This window comes from Mauremys mutica, chromosome 4 (genome assembly GCF_020497125.1).
Source record: "Mauremys mutica isolate MM-2020 ecotype Southern chromosome 4, ASM2049712v1, whole genome shotgun sequence".
NCBI lineage: Eukaryota > Metazoa > Chordata > Testudines > Geoemydidae > Mauremys > Mauremys mutica.
This window is the reverse complement of record NC_059075.1, coordinates 124963903-124981786: the sequence shown is the minus strand read 5'-3', so window position 1 is coordinate 124981786 and position 17884 is coordinate 124963903. Positions and strand designations below refer to the sequence as shown.

Here is a 17884-nt window from a genome sequence, read left to right as displayed (position 1 = left end):
GACTAGAACCCAGGAGTCCTGACTCCCAGCCCTGTGCCCTACCCATTGGATCATGCTATTGCCATTTTTAAATCGCTCGTGTGTGGTTTGGGATCAGAGGAATCAGCTGTGCTGCTGGAGTTTCTGACCTTCATGGTCTGGGCATGTTCCATTGTCCAACGTGGTAGTAGGGGTATCTGCTCCTGGAAGTGCTGTCCTCTGTCACCTGGGCACGCCCCACCTCTGCAATGGTATTATAAAGCACTGGGCACACTGGGCCATCAGTGTGGGTGTGTTTCATGCTCTGCCCCCAGCCCAGTGCTAGGACATGCTGGTCCTGGTGCAGGCGCTGCTGGCAGAAGCCGGACACAGCCTGGAGGAAGCTGTTAAAGGCAATGGTTCTGACTCTCTTGGAAATGCTGTGGGGCTGGCCTGGCATTAGAAGGAGGCTGGATGCTTTGCAGGCAAGGCCTTGACCTGCACTTCTTATCCCCAGTGTGAGCCGTGGACAGGGGCAGGACCAGGTATATCAAATTGAAAATAAGGAGGCCTTTAGGACCCAGAAACCTTGATGATCTCCTAGCTGCCGGCTGCCTCTCACCCTTCACTGCAGTGGCTCTGTGCATCATCTCCAGTGGAGGAGCATCAGCTGAGAGGTCCCCAGTACTCTGGCAAGCTGCACAGGGAAAGGTAGGAGCTGATGCCTGGATTGGGGACAGGAGAGGGCTGGGTCCGGCTTGGCTGCAGCATTTCTCTCTGCATCCCCAGGTATCTGGAGTGTCTCGGTCGATGGGAGAAACGCACAGAGCCAAGTCCAGTCTCCTGACTGAAACCTCAAGGAGCTGGGGCGGAACCGGAGCTGGGCACCTGAGCTCTGGCCACCAGGGACTCCAGGATCCATTTTAATGGAGGGGCGAGGACCTGAGCTGGGCGGAGGCAGCCCTTCAGAGGGTCATGCTGGAAGCCAGTTCAGCAGCAGGGGCGAAGGAATGAGCAGGGCCAGGCTGGATTCCTCTCTGCTCACCTAGCCTGGCTCTCTTCCCTTCTGCCCCTGACCAGGGCCTACTGGCAGGATGCTGGGGCTCGCTGCGCAGGTGGAAAGCACAGGGTAAGAATCCTGCCCCTGCAAGGGGAAGGGCATGTGGATAGAAGTGAAGGGTCCAATGGGAGGCTGTGGGGGCAGCCTGGGCAGGAACAGGGGAGGAGGGTCACCCTTGGATTGATCAGGTTGGCTCATGCGAGCTGGGCACAGCATCACGGTGGGCATCCGCTGGGTAGAGGGCAGCCTGCGAAGGGGCCTGGGCGAGTAAAGCATCCTGTGTTCAGGGGCTGATCGGGACCAAGATCGCAGCAATGAGAGCGGAGGGAGCTGGGGGTGGGCAGGGGAAAGAGAACACAGAACACACCAGCCAGCCATCTCACCCTGTACCCTGCATCTCATGGTGCCCAACACCAGATGCTGCAGATGAAGGATAGTGCACCCCATGTAGTTCACCTAACCGTGTAATACCATTCCCCCAGAAGAGGGTTCTTCCTGACCCTCTGCTGGCACCCTGAAGCACAAGAACTGATAGACCTCTGATCCCAATCAGTACCACTGCAGCCACGGTGCCAGTGGGTGTGACTCCAGTGATTTCGCTGTAGTTGCACCTGCTCTGGCTAGGATTTGAGCATTCCCCAGTGTTACTATCCCAGTGCCTTTGCCTTGCCTGTCCCACAGCGCTATGCCTCAGGAACATCCACCAGTGTCGGGTGGGGGAGAGATTTGCTGAATTTGAACAGGTTTCATCTGCTAGGAAAGGTGCTTGGTGACAGAGTCGCCCATTTACTACCATGCTGCTCCTCTGGGGGGGGGAACGGGCTCCTGAGGGCTGGTGGACGTCCTCCATTGTCGTGGGTGGCTACATGGACTGGGGGAGAAGCTCCCAGCATGGATCACACAAAGGTAGCGCTGCCTCGCAGTCTTTGTGATCTGGATTGCATGCACTTCCCCTTACTCCCTGCTTCGTGCCAGCTATAACCTGCAAACGCCAGCACTGGGTGCCCGCAGCCCCAGTAGGAAACTGCAGTGGCCCATTTGTGCTGAGATCCCATTTCCTGTTGTGAACTAAACACAGCTGGGCTAGGTGAGTCATTCAGTAGGGGGCTAACTCCACTGCTCCAGCACGGCCCTTGGGGGCAATGGGCAGTAAGGAGCATTATGGGTGGAGTCAGTGTTGACCCCAATGCCACAGTATGGTGCTAGGTGTTGTGTTGCTGCTAGTAGTACTGTAGGTGAGTCAATAGGGGGCGGTTTTCCTTCTGAGTCAGGGCTGACCCCAATTCTCTAGCCTACTGTTAGCGGGTGCTGTGCCCACTTCTTGTCTATGCTCTAGCCCCTTTACCTTGCAGTTAGAGTAAATTACTCCCAATTTCAGATCCCTTCCCACTGCCAGAGTAGTACAGAGAAGAGCTATGTTGCTGAGAGTTAGGCCTGACATTTTTAATCGGCAATAACATTAATTGTACAGTATCCAACCATCCTTTTTTCCAGGTCAATCCTATGGTGCAAGCCAGGCAGTGCGTTGCTGTTTCCCCATTTAGGGATGCTTGACTGATCAGCAGATTCCTGAGCTGGTAACAGCTGTAGTACAGTAACTCCTCACTTCAAGTCATCTCAGTTAACACTGTTTCATTATTAGGTTGCTGATCTATTACAGAACATACTCATTTAAAGTCGCGCAATGTTCCGTTATAAGGTAGTTTGGCTTATAACACCTGCCGAGCGCTCCTGCTGGGGAGCGGTGTTAGGGTGCGGGGGCTTGCCCCATTCCACTCGCCTGGTGTTCCAGCCTGGGAAGGGCAAACCCCTGACCCCACTCCCCGGCAGGAGTGCCAGGCAGGCGGAACAGGGCAAGCCCCCATGCCCCAACCCCGCTCCCTGGCTGGAATGCCGGGTGGGCAGAGTGGGACAAAACCCGGTGCCCCAACCCCACTCCCCGGCAAGAGCACTGGGTGAGCGCCCTGCCCCTGCCCCTGCCCCTGCCCCTGCCTCAACCAAGCTTCACAATCATCATTGGTGACACAGTATTAAATTGTTTGTTTAAAATTATTTAAAACTTATACCGGATACGTATATAATGTCTTTTGTCTGGTGAAAAAAAATTCCCTGGAACCTAACCCCGCCCCGCCCATTTACATTAATTCTTATAGGGAAATTGGATTCGCTTAACGTTGTTTCACTTAAAGTAGCATTTTTTAGGAACATAACTACAGCGTTAAGCGAGGAGTTACTCTACTGAATTCCATCAGTGATCAATATCTAACTATTCAGACAGCTGCAAATGTTGTTGCTGTTTGTTGAAATGTTGCCCTGTCTGTTCTTTCCCTGTAGGTGCCCTCCTCCCCAGGTGCTGCTTTCAGCAGATCCATTAACCACTACTTCACCTGTGGGAGAGCTTTCCATCCGAGCAATTCCGTGTTTAGGAATCAAAATTTAGGGTAAGATCTTCAGCCTTAGTTCCACTGGAGTCTATGGAGCAAAGCCAATGATCACCAGCTGAGGATCTGGTATGTCTGAGCTCTCCCACACCATTAGAATCATAGAATCATAGAATCTCAGGGTTGGAAGGGACCTCAGGAGATCATCTAGTCCAACCCCCTGCTCAAAGCAGGACCAAACCCAACTAAATCATCCCAGCCAGGGCTTTGTCAAGCCTGACCTTAAAAACCTCTAAGGAAGGAGATTCCACCACCTCCCTAGGTAACCCATTCCAGTTCTTCACCACCCTACTAGTGAAAAAGTTTTTCCTAATATCCAACCTAAACCTCCCCCTCTGCAACTTGAGACCATTACTCCTTGTTCTGTCATCTTCTACCACTGAGAACAGTCTAGATCCATCCTCTTTGGAACCCCCTTTCAGGTAGTTGAAAACAGCTATCAAATCCCCCCTCATTCTTCTCTTCTGCAGACTAAACAATCCCAGTTCCCTCAGCCTCTCCTCATAAGTCATGTGCTCTAGCCCCCTAATCATTTTTGTTGCCCTCCGCTGGACTCTCTCCAATTTATCCACATCCTTCTTGTAGTGTGGGGCCCAAAACTGGACACAGTACTCCAAATGAGGCCTCACCAGTGCTGAATAGAGGGGAATGATCACATCCCTCGATCTGCTGGAAATGCCCCTACTTATACAACCCAAAATGCCATTAGCCTTCTTGGCAACAAGGGCACACTGTTGACTCATATTCAGCTTTTCGTCCACCGTAACCCCTAGGCCCTTTTCTGCAGAACTGCTGCCCAGCCATTCGGTCCCTAGTCTGTAGCAGTGCATGGGATTCTTCCGTCCTAAGTCCAGGACTCTGCACTTGTCCTTGTTGAACCTCATCATATTTCTTTTGGTCCAATCCTCTAATTTGTCTAGGTCCCTCTGTATCCTATCCCTACCCTCCAGCGTATCAACCACTCCTCCCAGTTTAGTGTCATCTGCAAACTTGCTAAGGGTGCAGTCCACACCATCCTCCAGATCGTTAATGAAGATATTGATAAAACCGGCCCCAGCACCGACCCTTGGGGCACTCCACTTGATACCGGCTGCCAACTAGACATGGAACCATTGATCACTACCCGTTGAGCCCGACCGTCTAGCCAGTTTTCTATCCACCTTACCGTCCATTCATCCAGCCCATACTTCTTTAACTTGCTGGCAAGAATACTGTGGGAAACTGTATCAAAAGCTTTGCTAAAGTCCAGAAATAGCACATCCACTGCTTTCCCCTCATCCACAGAGCCGGTTATCTCATCATAGAAGGCAATTAGGTTAGTCAGGCATGACTTGCCCTTGGTGAATCTATGCTGACTGTTCCTGATCACTTTCCCCTCCTTTAAGTGGTTCAGAATTGATTCCTTGAGAACCTGTTCCATGATTTTTCCAGGGACTGAGGTGAGACTGACTGGCCTGTAGTTCCCTGGATCTTTCTTCTTCCCTTTTTTAAAGATGGGTACTACATTAGCCTTTTTCCAGTCATCCGGGACCTCCCCCGATCGCCATGATTTTTCAAAGATAATGGCCAATGGCTCTTCAATCTCATCGGCCAACTCCTTTAGCACCCTCGGATGCAGCGCATCCGGCCCCATGGACTTGTGCTCGTCCAGCTTTTCTAAATAGTCCCGAACTAATTCTTTCCCCACAGAGAGCTGGTCACCTCCTCCCCATACCGTGCTGCAGAGTGCAGCTGTCTGGGAGCTGACCTTGTCTGTGAAGACAGAGGCAAAAAAAGCATTGAGTACACTAGCTTTCTCCACATCCTCTGTCACTAGGTTCCCTCCCTCATTCAGCAAGGGGCCCACACTTTCCTTGACTTTCTTCTTGTTGCTAACATACCTGAAGAAACCCTTCTTGTTACTCCTAACATCTCCGGCTAGCTGCAACTCCAAGTGTGATTTGGCCTTCCTAATTTCACTCCTGCATGCCTGAGCAATACTTTTATACTCCTCCCTGGTTATTTGTCCAATCTTCCACTTCTTATAAGCTGGTTTTTTGTGTTTAAGACGAGCAAGGATTTCACTGTTGAGCCAAGCTGGTCGCCTGCCATATTTACTTTTCTTCCTACACATCGGGATGGTTTGTTCCTGCAACCTCAATAAGGTTTCTTTAAAATACAGCCAGCTTTCCTCGACTCCTTTCCCCGTCATGTTATTCTCCCAGGGGACCTTTCCCATCAGTTCCCTGAGGGAGTCGAAGTCTGCTTTTCTGAAGTCCAGGGTCTCTGTTCTACTGCTCTCCTTTCTTCCTTGTGTCAGGATCCTGAACTCGACCATCTCATGGTCACTGCTTCCCAGGTTCCCATCCACTATTGCTTCCTCTACTATTTCTTCCCTGTTTGTGAGCAGTAGGTCAAGAAGAGCTTTTCCCCTAGTTGATTCCTCCAGCACTTGCACCAGGAAATTGTCCCCTACACTTTCCAGAAACTTCCTGGATTGTCTGTGCACCGCTGTATTGCTCTCCCAGCAGATATCGGGGTGATTAAAGTCACCCATAAGAACCAGGGCCTGTGATCTAGCAACTTCTGTTAGTTGCTGGAAGAAAGCCTCGTCCACCTCATCCCCCTGGTCCGGTGGTCTGTAGCAGACTCCCACCATGACATCACCCTTGTTGTTCATACTTCTAAATTTAATCCAGAGAGACTCAGGTTTTTCTGCAGTTTCATACTGGAGCTCTGAGCAGTCATACTGCTCTCTTACATACAACGCAACTCCCCCACCTTTTCTGCCCTGCCTATCCTTCCTGAACAGTTTATATCCATCCATGACAGTACTCCAATCATGTGAGTTATCCCACCAAGTCTCTGTTATTCCAATTACATCATAATTCCTTGACTGTGCCAGGACTTCTAGTTCTCCCTGCTTGTTCCCCAGGCTTCTTGCATTTGTGTATAGGCATGTAAGATAACTCACTGATTGTCCCGCTTTCTCGGTCTGAGACAGGAGTCCTCCCCTCTTGCAGTCTCCTGCTTGTGCTTCCTCCCGGAATCCCACTTCCCCACTTACCTCGGGGCTTTGGTCTCCTTCCCCCGGTGAACCTAGTTTAAAGCCCTCCTCACTAGGTTAGCCAGCCTGCTTGCAAAGATGCTCTTCCCCCTCTTCGTGAGGTGGAGCCTGTCTCTGCCTAGCAATCCTTCTTCTTGGAAGACCATCCCATGGTCAAAGAATCCAAACCCTTCTCTCCGACACCATCTGCGTAGCCATTCATTGATTTCCATGATTCGACGGTCTCTACCCTGGCCTTTTCCTGCCACAGGGAGGATAGACGAGAACACCACTTGTACCTCAAACTCCTTTATCCTTCTTCCCAGAGCCATGTAGTCTGCAGTGATACGCTCAAGGTCATTCTTGGCAGTATCATTGGTGCTCATGTGGAGAAGCAGGAAGGGGTAGCGATCCGAGGGCTTGATGAGTCTCGGCAGTCTCTCCGTCACATCGTGAATCCTAGCCCCTGGCAAGCAGCACACCTCTTGGTTTTCCCGGTCAGGGCGGCAGATAGATGACTCAGTCCCCCTGAGGAGAGAGTCCCCGACCACCACCACCCTCCTCCTCCTCCTCTTGGGAGTGGTGGTCGTGGAACCCCCATCCCTAGGACGGCGCATCTCATGCCTTCCAATCAGTGGAGTCTCCTTCTGCTCTGTTCCCTCAGGTGTATCATCCACTCCACTCTCTGCACTAGTACCTGCGGAGAGAACATGAAAACGGTTGCTCACCTGCATCTGTGTTTCTGGTACATGGATGTTTCTGGTACTCTTTCCCCTTCTGGAAGTCACATGCCGCCAATTATCCTCGCTGGCCTTCTGTCCCCGCTGCGTAGCCTGCTCTGAATCTTCAGAACATTGTGCCCGCTGAAGCTGATCCTGACGTCTATCCAGGAAATCCTCATTTTCTTTTATGGAACACAGGGTTGTTATTCGTTTCTCCAGACCTTGAATCTTCTCTTCCAAGATGGAGATCAGCTTGCACTTTGTACAGACAAAGTCGCTTCTATCCTGTGGAAGGAAGACAAACATGGCGCATCCTGTGCAGGTCACAACGGCAGATCGCTCAGCATCCATGGTCTCTTCCTTCTAAGAGCTTCCTTACTTGTGGCAGAAACTACTCAGAGGAACCTGGGAGAGGGGGCCTCAGTAGGCTCCCTCCAGGCGAACTCCCAGGCAAACTCCTTCTGTTTGCCGCTCAGCTGGTTCGCAGCTGACTGCCTTTTTATAACAGTCAGGCCCAGCTGGAACAAAGCACTCCCAAATCAAACTGGTCAAACAAGCAATCAAACAATCAAGCACACAGTCAAACTGCCAAACTGCCCCCCCAACAGACACTCAGATACTCACCAGCACAGTCCGCCTACTGCAGCACTTAGCATACCTCTGCTCAGAGGGATCCCAGGCAAACTCCTTCTGTTTGCCTCTCTGCTGTTCGTTAGATTCAGGATACATAGCTCTGCTGAAGCTGGCATCTGAGCACCCAGAACTAGATCTGTGTGGAGAATGGGAGTTCTGTGCTGCAAAGGATTTTGAGATTTCAAAATCTGGCTTCATTCCGAATCAGAGTGAAAACTGAACACTTTGAAATTCTCCACTCAGGAAAATTCTGAAAAGAAATTCATTTCCAGTCCCTTGTGCTTTGATTTTTTATTTTTTTAAACTTTGTGTGATGTTAGAATATCGTACCAACCAAAACTAGCAAAAATGAAAAGTTCTTTAAAAACAAAATATTGAAATGTTTTGTTCTGAAAATGTCAAAATGGAACATTGCAACATTGCTGCAACTCCCCACCCCACAATAAAATTGCAGCAAAATTGACCAGATTTCACAGAGTGTTTCAATTTCAATGGAACTGCATTTTTCCAGGGAATATGATTCCATCAAAGTTCCTTCGACTGGCTCTCCCCAGATCCTTTGGAGTCACATGTGTTTCCACAGCTGGTGGCAGTAAGTTCCCTCCTAAGCTTGAGGCTTAGGCCATGTCTACACTACTGGTGCTGCAGTGATGTAGCTATGACGCTGTAGCACTGTGATGTAGATGGTTCCTACGGCAACGGAAGGGGTTTTCCCATCACTGTACAGAATTGACCTTTCCAAGTGGCGGTAGCTACATGGATTATCCCATATGACCCATTGATAGGAATTGCTGTTATATTCAGAGGGGTAGCATGCCAGTGAGCCATTCTTATTACAGAGACGTGTAAGGTGCCCGGCACTGTGATTTTCAGTGATACTGAGGCCCATTTATGAAGCTCTAGCAGCAAGATGCACTGGTAGAAATAACTGTATCAAGTATGGGGCACTGAAGAATCAGATCCCCTGAGTCCTGTGGGGTTTTATACCTCTCGGAAAGTGGGGCTCTGATCTCTGTTGTGAGCATGAAAGAACTTAGCGTGCTTTCTCCCAAAAGTAAGGATGTGAACCTGATGTCCTGGCCAAATTCCAGGTTAGGTAATTACATTCGGATGGCCTAAATTCCCCTTGTAGTTTCAAGTGGACCTGGTCTTCTTCACTCTCTGTCCTCAGCAACTGGGCAGTGTTGTGGTGTGCTGTTAAACAGCTGCTGTGCTCCACTCCAGAAGTGTTTGCATTTCAGCTGTGAGCAAAGTCACTCCTACCTAGCTAAAGCCTGTGAAGTGCTTTGGCATTCCCTTGGGATGGAAGGTGCTGTGTGATTGTAAGTTACTAGTTCCCCATCTGACAGGGAACAATCCCAACTCCTGTCCTTTCAGGGAGGTTATTTTTCTGGTATACTTTGTAAACTGGGCGGAGGCTCCACAGAGGACACTTCCACTCCCTGTGTGAGGACAACACCTGCCAGTTTCTGAGTGACAGGAAACTCCCCAACGCTGGGATGGCCAGGAATGGGAACCTGCTGACATACACAAGCCCATGAAATATGCTAGATAATGGGGGACTCCCAAGATTCCTGCTTCCCTGAGGATGGTAGGCAGGGGGTATGGAACACCCCAGACCCCCAATAATGAGGCTACCTCTCAAATATAATAGATGCCCGAGAAACAGGAGATCCCCTAGAATACGCCAAACATCCCCAACATCACAGACCCCCGGCAATACACTGGAGGCTCATACACCAGGGAATCCTGAGCACTCTGAAACATACAGACCCCTTGGATGAGATCTGACGAGCTCAGGCGCAGACCCAGCCGGCACAGTGGCCAGTGAGAGCTGGAGCCACAGGGCTAGGACCTGGTATAAATCGACTTTGCTCCAGTGATCAATATAGAGCTATGGCCCTTCAGTGGAGCGGTGCTGATTACACCAGCCAAGGATCTTGGCTAGTTGAGAGCAGTGAGGTGGGGATGGCTGGAGGAGGTTGATGGGGCATCAGCCACCATGAGCCGGATATGCCACTGGCCCTCTGTGGATGGTTTCTTTCTCTGGGTGAGCATAGCTCATCCTTCCTCTGCCTTTCCTGGGATCTGGGGTATGGAGCAACCACGCACTATTCCGAGGCAGCTCCCAGTGGTCAGTGGAGAATCCCGAGAGAACCTGAAACTCCCATGACATTATTGCAGAGTCAGCAGGCCCCGCTGGTGAGGTGAAAGGGAACGTAGGGACCTGGGGATCACCAGACTGGATCAGGCCGAGGGCCCATCTAGTCCAGGATCCTGTCTGGGACAGTGACCAGTGCCAGCTGTTTCAGAGGAAGGTGCAGGCAGGGCCAGCTCTAGGCACCAGCATTCCAAGCATGTGCTGGAGGCGGCACTTTTCAAGGGGCAGCATTACGGCCCTTTGGGGCAGCACCTTTGCTTCAGCGGCAGCACTCCGGCTTCTTTCTTTCTTTATTTGCTTGAGGCGGCAAAAAACCTGGAGCCAGTCCTGGGTGCAGGAAACCTACAGTAATAGGCAGACATGGGGCAATCTGTCCCCCCTCTCCCCCCCTCCAGGAAGATCTCACTCAATCCCTAATAATGATAGAGGGTTTACCCTGTCCATTTTGGGAGCTTAGGAGATGCCTCTGGAGTTGGAAACCAAGGTCCAAAGCTGGGAGGAGCCCTTGGAGCAGCAGAGGGGCTGGAATCCTCCCAAAATCAAATTGGTTTCATGGATTAGCAGCATCAGATAGGACCCTGGGGGGCAGAACCTGAGCACCATCCTCGGTGTCTACTCAGATCTGCGCCCCTGATTCAGCAAAGCACTTACGAACATGCTTGAGTGTACGCACGTGCTCCGGTGTATCTGTCCTTTCAGCAAAATTCCCATTGTCAGCACAAGCCCAGGGTTTGGCCCTGGCTCTTGGCTTAGCTGATGCAGTGATTAACGTGGAATTACATTTCTTTGTAGGTGCTAAGCTTTGCTGGGGAAAAGCGAGCAGCAAGATGAGATCCCAAGAGGGCTGAAAACAGGTGGGAGACCCTTAGCCAGCGCACAGCCCCATCTGCAATCCCATGGCCTTTCTGGACCAGCGGGCATCCCTGACCCAAGCACAATCCAGCAGGACAGAGACAAGGGTGCGAAATTCAGTGCAGCTGAGCAGCAGGATGGCCAGTGTAACCCAGCGGCATCGGGAAGTGTAAATGCCCTTGGAGCATGGACATGTCCTTTGGGACTTGGCAGCTGGTGAAGGAGACAGCCAGAATGTGAGTCTGTGGACTGGGATTGCTCCCTCTCCGCTGGCTAATTCTCTCTGATTACTCTAGGGGACCCAGAATAGGATGGATGATGGACCTGTGAGGGGAGGTGCCGTGGGCGTCGACACCAGTCTCCATGGAGCCTTCACTCCCTACACAGTGGGCGTGGAATTCCTCCAGGCCGGGAAGACTGCTCCATACGTCCCAGAGCACCATGCATCCCAATTCCACCCTGGACACCAAGACCAGGGACGTGGCCTCAGAATCCATTGGGCTCTTCTTCATGCTCTTGATTGACCTGACGGCCATCGTGGGCAATGTGGCTGTGATGACCGTCATCATCAAGACACCAGCACTGAGGAAGTTTGTCTTTGTTTTCCACCTCTGTCTGGTGGACCTCTTGGCAGCCCTGACCCTCATGCCTTTGGCCATACTGTCAAGCTCCGCCTTCTTCAACAGCACCATCTTCGGCGAGGCCATGTGCCGTGTCTACCTCTTCCTGAGCGTCTGCTTCATCAGCATGTGCATCCTCTCCATCTCGGCCATTAACGTGGAGCGCTACTACTATGTGGTGCACCCCATGCGCTATGAGGTCAAGATGACCGTTGGCCTGGTGGTCTGTGTCCTGGTGGGGGTGTGGATCAAGGCGGTGGTCATGTCTGTCATCCCTGTCCTGGGCTGGCTCTCCCTGGATCGTTTCAGTGCCTCCCCAGCCTACAGCGGCCGGAGCTGCTCACTGCAGTGGAGCCAGAGCTCCTACTGCAAGTTCTTCGTGGTTTTCTTTGCCATCTTCTACTTCCTCCTGCCCGTCCTGATCATCCTAGTGGTCTACTGTAGCATGTTCAAGGTGGCCAGGGTGGCTGCCATGCACCATGGCCCACTCCCCACCTGGATGGATACGCCGCGGCAGCGATCAGAATCCCTCAGTAGCAGGTCCACCATGGTGACCAACTCGGGTGCCCCTCGGACTACCCCTCAGAGGACGTTTGGGGGTGGGAAGGCTGCTATCATTCTCCTAGCAGTTGGAGGGCAGTTCCTCTTCTGCTGGATGCCCTATTTCTCCTTCCATCTCTATTCGGCGCTGAGCTCTCAGTCCTTCCCTGGCCGGCAGGTGGAGAGTGTAGTCACCTGGATTGGCTACTTTTGCTTCACTTCCAACCCTTTCTTCTATGGGTGCCTCAACCGGCAGATCCGTGGGGAGCTCAGCAGGCACCTCACCTGCTTCTTCAAGCAGCCGCCAGAAGAGGACCTCCGGCTGCCCAGCCGCGAAGGGTCCATTGAGGAGAACTTCTTGCAGTTCCTGCAGGGGACTGGCTGCAACACAGAGAGCAGGAATGTTCTTGCCCACCCCTCTCCCAAAAGGGAGCCGCCCGGCATCGATTTCCGAATCCCCGGGCAGATTGCGGAGGAGACCTCGGAGTTCCTTGACCAGCACATCACAGTCTCTGACAGCTACATCCGGGCCGTGCCCAAGCCCGAGCCGTAGCAGACCTTTGCACTTGACAACCTAGTCTTTCTGATGTGTGGAATAATGTGGAACCCAGCTGTTGACAGGGCATGATTTCCTAATAAACACAACCGTGGCAACTGACGTGTCCTCCCTCCACCTGAGCGCCCACGCTGACAAGCAGCTGGTTCTGGTGGCTGAGTCATTTTGGCTGGCTAAGATCAATATCGTAGCATTTCTATGATTTGTCCTTTTTCCACTAAGAGCAGAAACAGCCTCCTTGTGTTAAAAATTCCCTGGAATTTCCAATTTGTCCCTTGTAAGTTTCCAAAATGCCCTGGCTCAGTGCGGGGGGCTGGGCTCGCTGATCTCTTGAGGTCCCTTCAGCTCTATGTTTCTATGAGTCTATGAAAAGAGCATTGATATATTTTTTTTTTTTTTTGGTCTCTAATTCAATATCCTCTTAACCCATTCTGATCTGATTCCTACCCCTCAACTGTGTGGTGTCCCTAGCCTCTGTTTGTCAGAGGGTGGAGATGGATGGCAGGAGAGAGATCACTTGATCATTACCTGTTAGGTTCACTCCCTCTGGCATTGGCCACTGTCAGCAGACAGGATACTGGGCTGGATGGACCTTTGGTCTGACCCAGTGTGTCCATTCTTATGTTCTTATGTTATGTTCTTAACTGTGTGAACCTACCTCCGTCCCAGTTAGGGTTACCACCTTGGTAATATTTAAAAAATAGACACTCCAGCAGGAATGCTGGAACCTCCCCTGCCCTGCCTCTTCCCCCCAAGGCCCCACCCCTGCTCTGCCTATTCCCCCCAAACCCTGCCCCTGCCCTCCTCTGCCCTCATTCACTCCTCTTTCTCCCTCCCTCCCATCGCTCGCTGCTTTTCCCCTCCCACCTTCCCTCCACCTCCCCAAGGGTCAGGAGGGACTTGCCTGCAGAGTCTGGAATAGAATACAAGATCAGAGTTGGAAGGGAACTCAGGAGGTCATCTAGTCCAACCCCCTGCTCAAAGCAGGACCAACACCAACTAAATCATCCCAGCCTGGGTTTTGTCAAGCCTGACCTTAAGCTTCATAATGGAAGCTTCAGCCATCTGACACAGGTAGGAGGCGGCCCCGGCTGAGTAGGGGTTGGTGCAGGTGATGACCCAGCGCCTCCCCCACCCACAGTAACCAGACTTTGGGTGTCCAGTCAGTAGATCTGACTGGACACCGTCAGGTCCCCTTTTTTACTAGACTTTCTGGTCGAAAACTGAGCACCTCGCCACCCTAATCCCAGTAGGAAAAGGGGGACAGCTGGGATCCCCACCACCATCACCACCATGCCACTTCCCTGATTTGCCCCCCTGAGATCCCTTTGAGGAAGAGGGAGAGCACAAGCTTGGGCTAGGAAGCTCCTGGCTGGGCCTTGGACAAGGCACGGCAGAGCCACGTGTCTGTGGAAGGAGCAGGTGGAGACTCAGGCGATCCTGTTCAAGGAAATGAAGCTGAACTAGTGACCTTTGATCAGGCCATGAGACGGGGTTTCCTAGGAGCCAGACCCATCTCCTCCCACCCAGCCCCCAGACTCCAACACAGCCTCCCCACAAGCACAGGCTCCAGCACAATCTCCCTCCCTACCCCGTGGTCTTCCAGCAACCCCTCCCCAGCTTGGCCCAGGCCCCTTGCTCTGTCTCAAGCTCCTCCAAAGGTGATGACTGATGACACCTGCCCAGCAGGAGGTAGGCTGTGGGTCTCTTCCCCCCTCCCCAGCACCTCAAGTGCTGGGCCCTACGCTCCCCCCAACCCGCACTCTTCTCCCACCCTGTCCCCCAGTGCTGCTCCATGGCCTGGGATTGGATCTCCTGCCCTGGAACCCCAGGGGAGCCCCCGCCCATGCATGGCCCAGCTCAGACACTAGATACAGCCTTCGCCCCAGAGAACAGAGCCTCTGCTACATGGGAAGCAGTGCCCCAGGGCAGGCTGTCCTGAGCGCTGGGTAGGGGGAAGGGAACAGCGATAATGATTTGTTTGTATTGACATTAATCATCTTTTCCCTTCCAGAACCGCCCCCTCTGGTCTGTCTGCCCCTGGCAGAAGGGACTCTAACGCAAGGAGCCCATGTGACGCGAGTGGGGCAGCCGCAGTCATCCCTGCTAAGTCATCCCTGCTGGTTGGCCCCCTCATGGGATCTTTGATCACTGACAGAGACTTAGGAACCGTGATCAGAGCCAGGCTGAACCTGAGCCTTCGCCCGTCACACGGCCCAAGCTAGGGGCGAGTGGGATCCAAGCTGCATTTATCCAAACACCTTTTCTGCTTGGATCTGACCCTGCCCTTCTCTGTCAAACAAAACTGTGGGGGAAGAGTTGGGGTCTGGCAAGACCTCAGTGGTCAAGCTTTGGGCTTGCCGAACAAGGGAGTGGTTCCAATCCCGGTCCTATTTATTTGACCCTCCCCCACCCCCAGGCAGTTCAGTGCAGGGCAATGGGGCGGGGGGAGGGGGAGAGGGGTTCTGGTTCTCTAGAGAGCTGGAGAGGAGAATGGCATTCACATCTCAGTCCGTGAACAAAGATCTGCTCAGCCAACCAGCCTCAGCCTGCTGGGATCTCTGGCAAAACTGCCCCGGGGCATGGACAGAACGGGGACAGGGCCCCATGTAATCAGTAGCCTTTCCCACCTGGGCTGGAGAATGGGAAATAGCCAGGAGAAGAGGCCCAGCCACCTTTGCCATGGGATTATGCACTAACCTCCGCTGCAGGGTATCCTGATCTCAGAGCCTGCAGGGGCTCGCTCTGGCTGGGAGCACTCTCTCCAGGCGGGTCCTGCGCGCCAAGCTGGCAAGCCAGCACACCCAGCTGAGCAGCACCGTCTGAGCTCAGTCACCGCTTCCCAAGGGCTAGGACTCAAGGATGTTCATGTAGGATGGTTCCAACCCCGAGCACCAAATAAAATTCTTTATTACGAAACATGGCTCCCTGCCTGCGTGGGAGCTGGCGGGCTCTGAGCCCTGCCGCTCAGAACAAAGGGTCTTGAACAGAATGCCTGGAATGTCATCCTGCTCCGATGGGGCTTTTAGCCGTGGCCAGGTGGGTCTTGCTCTAATGGAAACTAGTCTCTCTCTCTCTCCTGGCCTTGTCAGCTGTAGCTGAGCTCAGGACGGGGCAGGGGCAGTGATTTCAGCACAGGGCTCTGGTCACAAATCCGGAGTCAGATGAACTGCATTCTGTGCCTGTAACTAGCCAAAAGCCCCGCAAATGGGCATGAAGCTAGACTCCCAAATCCACATTGAGGCACTTAAGGAAGCAGCCTGATTGTCCCATGGTACTGAGCGCCCAGCAGCTCCCCTTGACCCCCGTTCGAGATTTGGGTGCTCAGCACCTGAGAAAATTAGGCTCAAGACTGCTCCATGCTTCAGTTTCCTCCTTTGCGTACCAGGGATGAGGATACTGACCTGCCTCGCCGCAGGCTTGGAGTCTGAACTCAGATGCAATCCTTGGGCGGAGCAGGCTGGCAGAGCAGGCAGCACCCTGACTAGCCGGGGCCCTTTCTCCAGAGATCTCAAAGCACATCACAGAGGTGGTTAAGTGCTAGTATCGGTCCCGTTACAGCTGGGGCAACAAAGACACAGAATTGGTGACGTGACAGCGAGCTCATAGCAGAGCTGAGAATGGGACTCAGGAGTCCTGCCTCCTCACCCATTCACCTAGCCGCCTATGCGCAGGACCCTGGCGGGCAGAGGGCTGCTAGTGGGCCGTGAGCTCTGGCCCTTGCTCTTCCTGGAGCAGTGGGATTCAGTGATGTTTCCTGGCAGGAAGGCTGCTGGGCTCCCTTGAGACCACCCCACTGAAATGTGCCAGGGGCTAGAGCCCCAGGGCAGAGGAAGAGCTGCAGCCCTTTGCCCAGATTCACAAAGGGACTTAGGTGCCTCTGTAGGCATGCACAGACCTGCCCGAGTCCCGGCACTGTCCCACAGCGAATGAGCTGCTCAGAGCCCTGGCAGGAGTCTCAGACTAGGCGTTCTCCACCTAGCTCACCTGCAGGCACTTGACCCAGACCCTTCCCCAGCCTAGCTGAGGGCCCGAACCACTGGGCTATATTGTCAGTCTCTGGCCCAGTGAACACTATTTATACACAGTGGAGCAGCAGACAGGACTGGGGCACTCACCAGCCAGCTGGCAGACCTAAGTTGGGCTCAAGTCCCAGCTTCCAATCAAGCGGAGACGAGATGTGAAGACAGGTGAGTGCCCGGGCTGGAACGGGGTGGGGTCTCTGCTTGTTCCTAAGAAAGGCTTGACTTGCTGGCATGTTTAACTCCCAGAGGGGGCTACAGCTGGGGATCCAGAGCAGAGAGGGGCTCCTCCCTTTGGCTCCTCAGTCAAGCACCCAAGGCCCAGATGAATTGGAAGTGTGAATCTGGGCTTAAGCCCTGCCCCTCCCTTCTGCATGTCACCTCAGCTGGCTTAGGCAGCTCCCCGCTCAGCATGCTAGTTTCTGAGGCTCCCTCCCCAAGCACTCGTTGTTCAGGGAACCTGGGGGCTGTGACTGCACAGGGCACCTAGGAGCTAGGTCCTGCCTTTGGAAGGGGAATTTGGCAACTGGCACCTGCATGCTTGGTAGCCAGTGTCCAATAGCCACAAATGGGATAATCATGAGGGAAGGCAGTAGGGTCTAGTGGTTAGAGCAGGGGAACACTGCCCGAGTCTCTCTGGGTGAGTCATGGCCCTCTCTGTGTCTCTGTAACAATGGGCAGTGCCACTACAGGGGCCTCGGCTGTAATAGCTGGGTCTCGTTTTGGGCATTGGGCTGTGATACAGGCGGTTGGACAGTGATCTGGGGGTCCCCTCTGGCCTGGAGTGCCATGACCCTAAGAACTCTATGACTCATTTACACTCTTCCCCAGAGTGCTGTACGATTCAGCCAGTTGGTCTAGCACCTAGGAGTGACATGGGTGCTAATGAGTGTGAAGTGCTTTGAGATCCCCAGGAAACAGGCATTGGGCTGGTGCGAATGATTGTGCCAGCAGATAGTGCAGACAGACAGAAACACCGTGAGAGGCAGCCCGGGCCTGGGGATGCAGGACAGCTGTGTTCTAGCCACGGCTCTGCTACTGGCTCACTCTTCCGCTCCCTTCCCCCCCGTACATGCTGTTTGAGGCAGGGGCTGTATGTGCAGCGCCCAGCACAAAGGGGCTGCGGCCTTGCTCAAGGCCTCCTTGTTTCACTGTATGATGAATAATAACTCTAGGGAGCTGCAGGGCTTGAGTTGTGACTGTGCTGCACCAGCAGACACACTGCCAGCAGAAGCCCTCCATGCCCAGCTGGGGATCCCAGAGAAGGAAGACGTTTGAGGGATGCAGCTTTCAT

General features: G+C 53.1%; 1 protein-coding gene across 11 annotated transcripts; it reads left to right on the top strand.

The window, feature by feature from the left end:
* The first annotated feature begins 547 nt into the window (after positions 1-547).
* Positions 548-12816, top strand: GPR61 (G protein-coupled receptor 61). 11 transcript variants are annotated; one of them, XM_045012651.1, is made up of 5 exons: positions 548-669; positions 748-1087; positions 2513-2595; positions 3353-3459; positions 10793-12816. In XM_045012651.1, exon 5 carries the CDS (start codon positions 11216-11218, stop codon positions 12563-12565), a length of 1350 nt encoding a protein of 449 aa, XP_044868586.1. In that variant the 5' UTR covers positions 548-669; positions 748-1087; positions 2513-2595; positions 3353-3459; positions 10793-11215; the 3' UTR covers positions 12566-12816. The 11 variants fall into 11 exon arrangements, with proteins under 11 accessions (XP_044868586.1, XP_044868585.1, XP_044868584.1 ...); XM_045012650.1 differs by lacking the exon at positions 2513-2595; XM_045012649.1 differs by lacking the exons at positions 2513-2595; positions 3353-3459.
* Positions 12817-17884: the final 5068 nt, after the last annotated feature.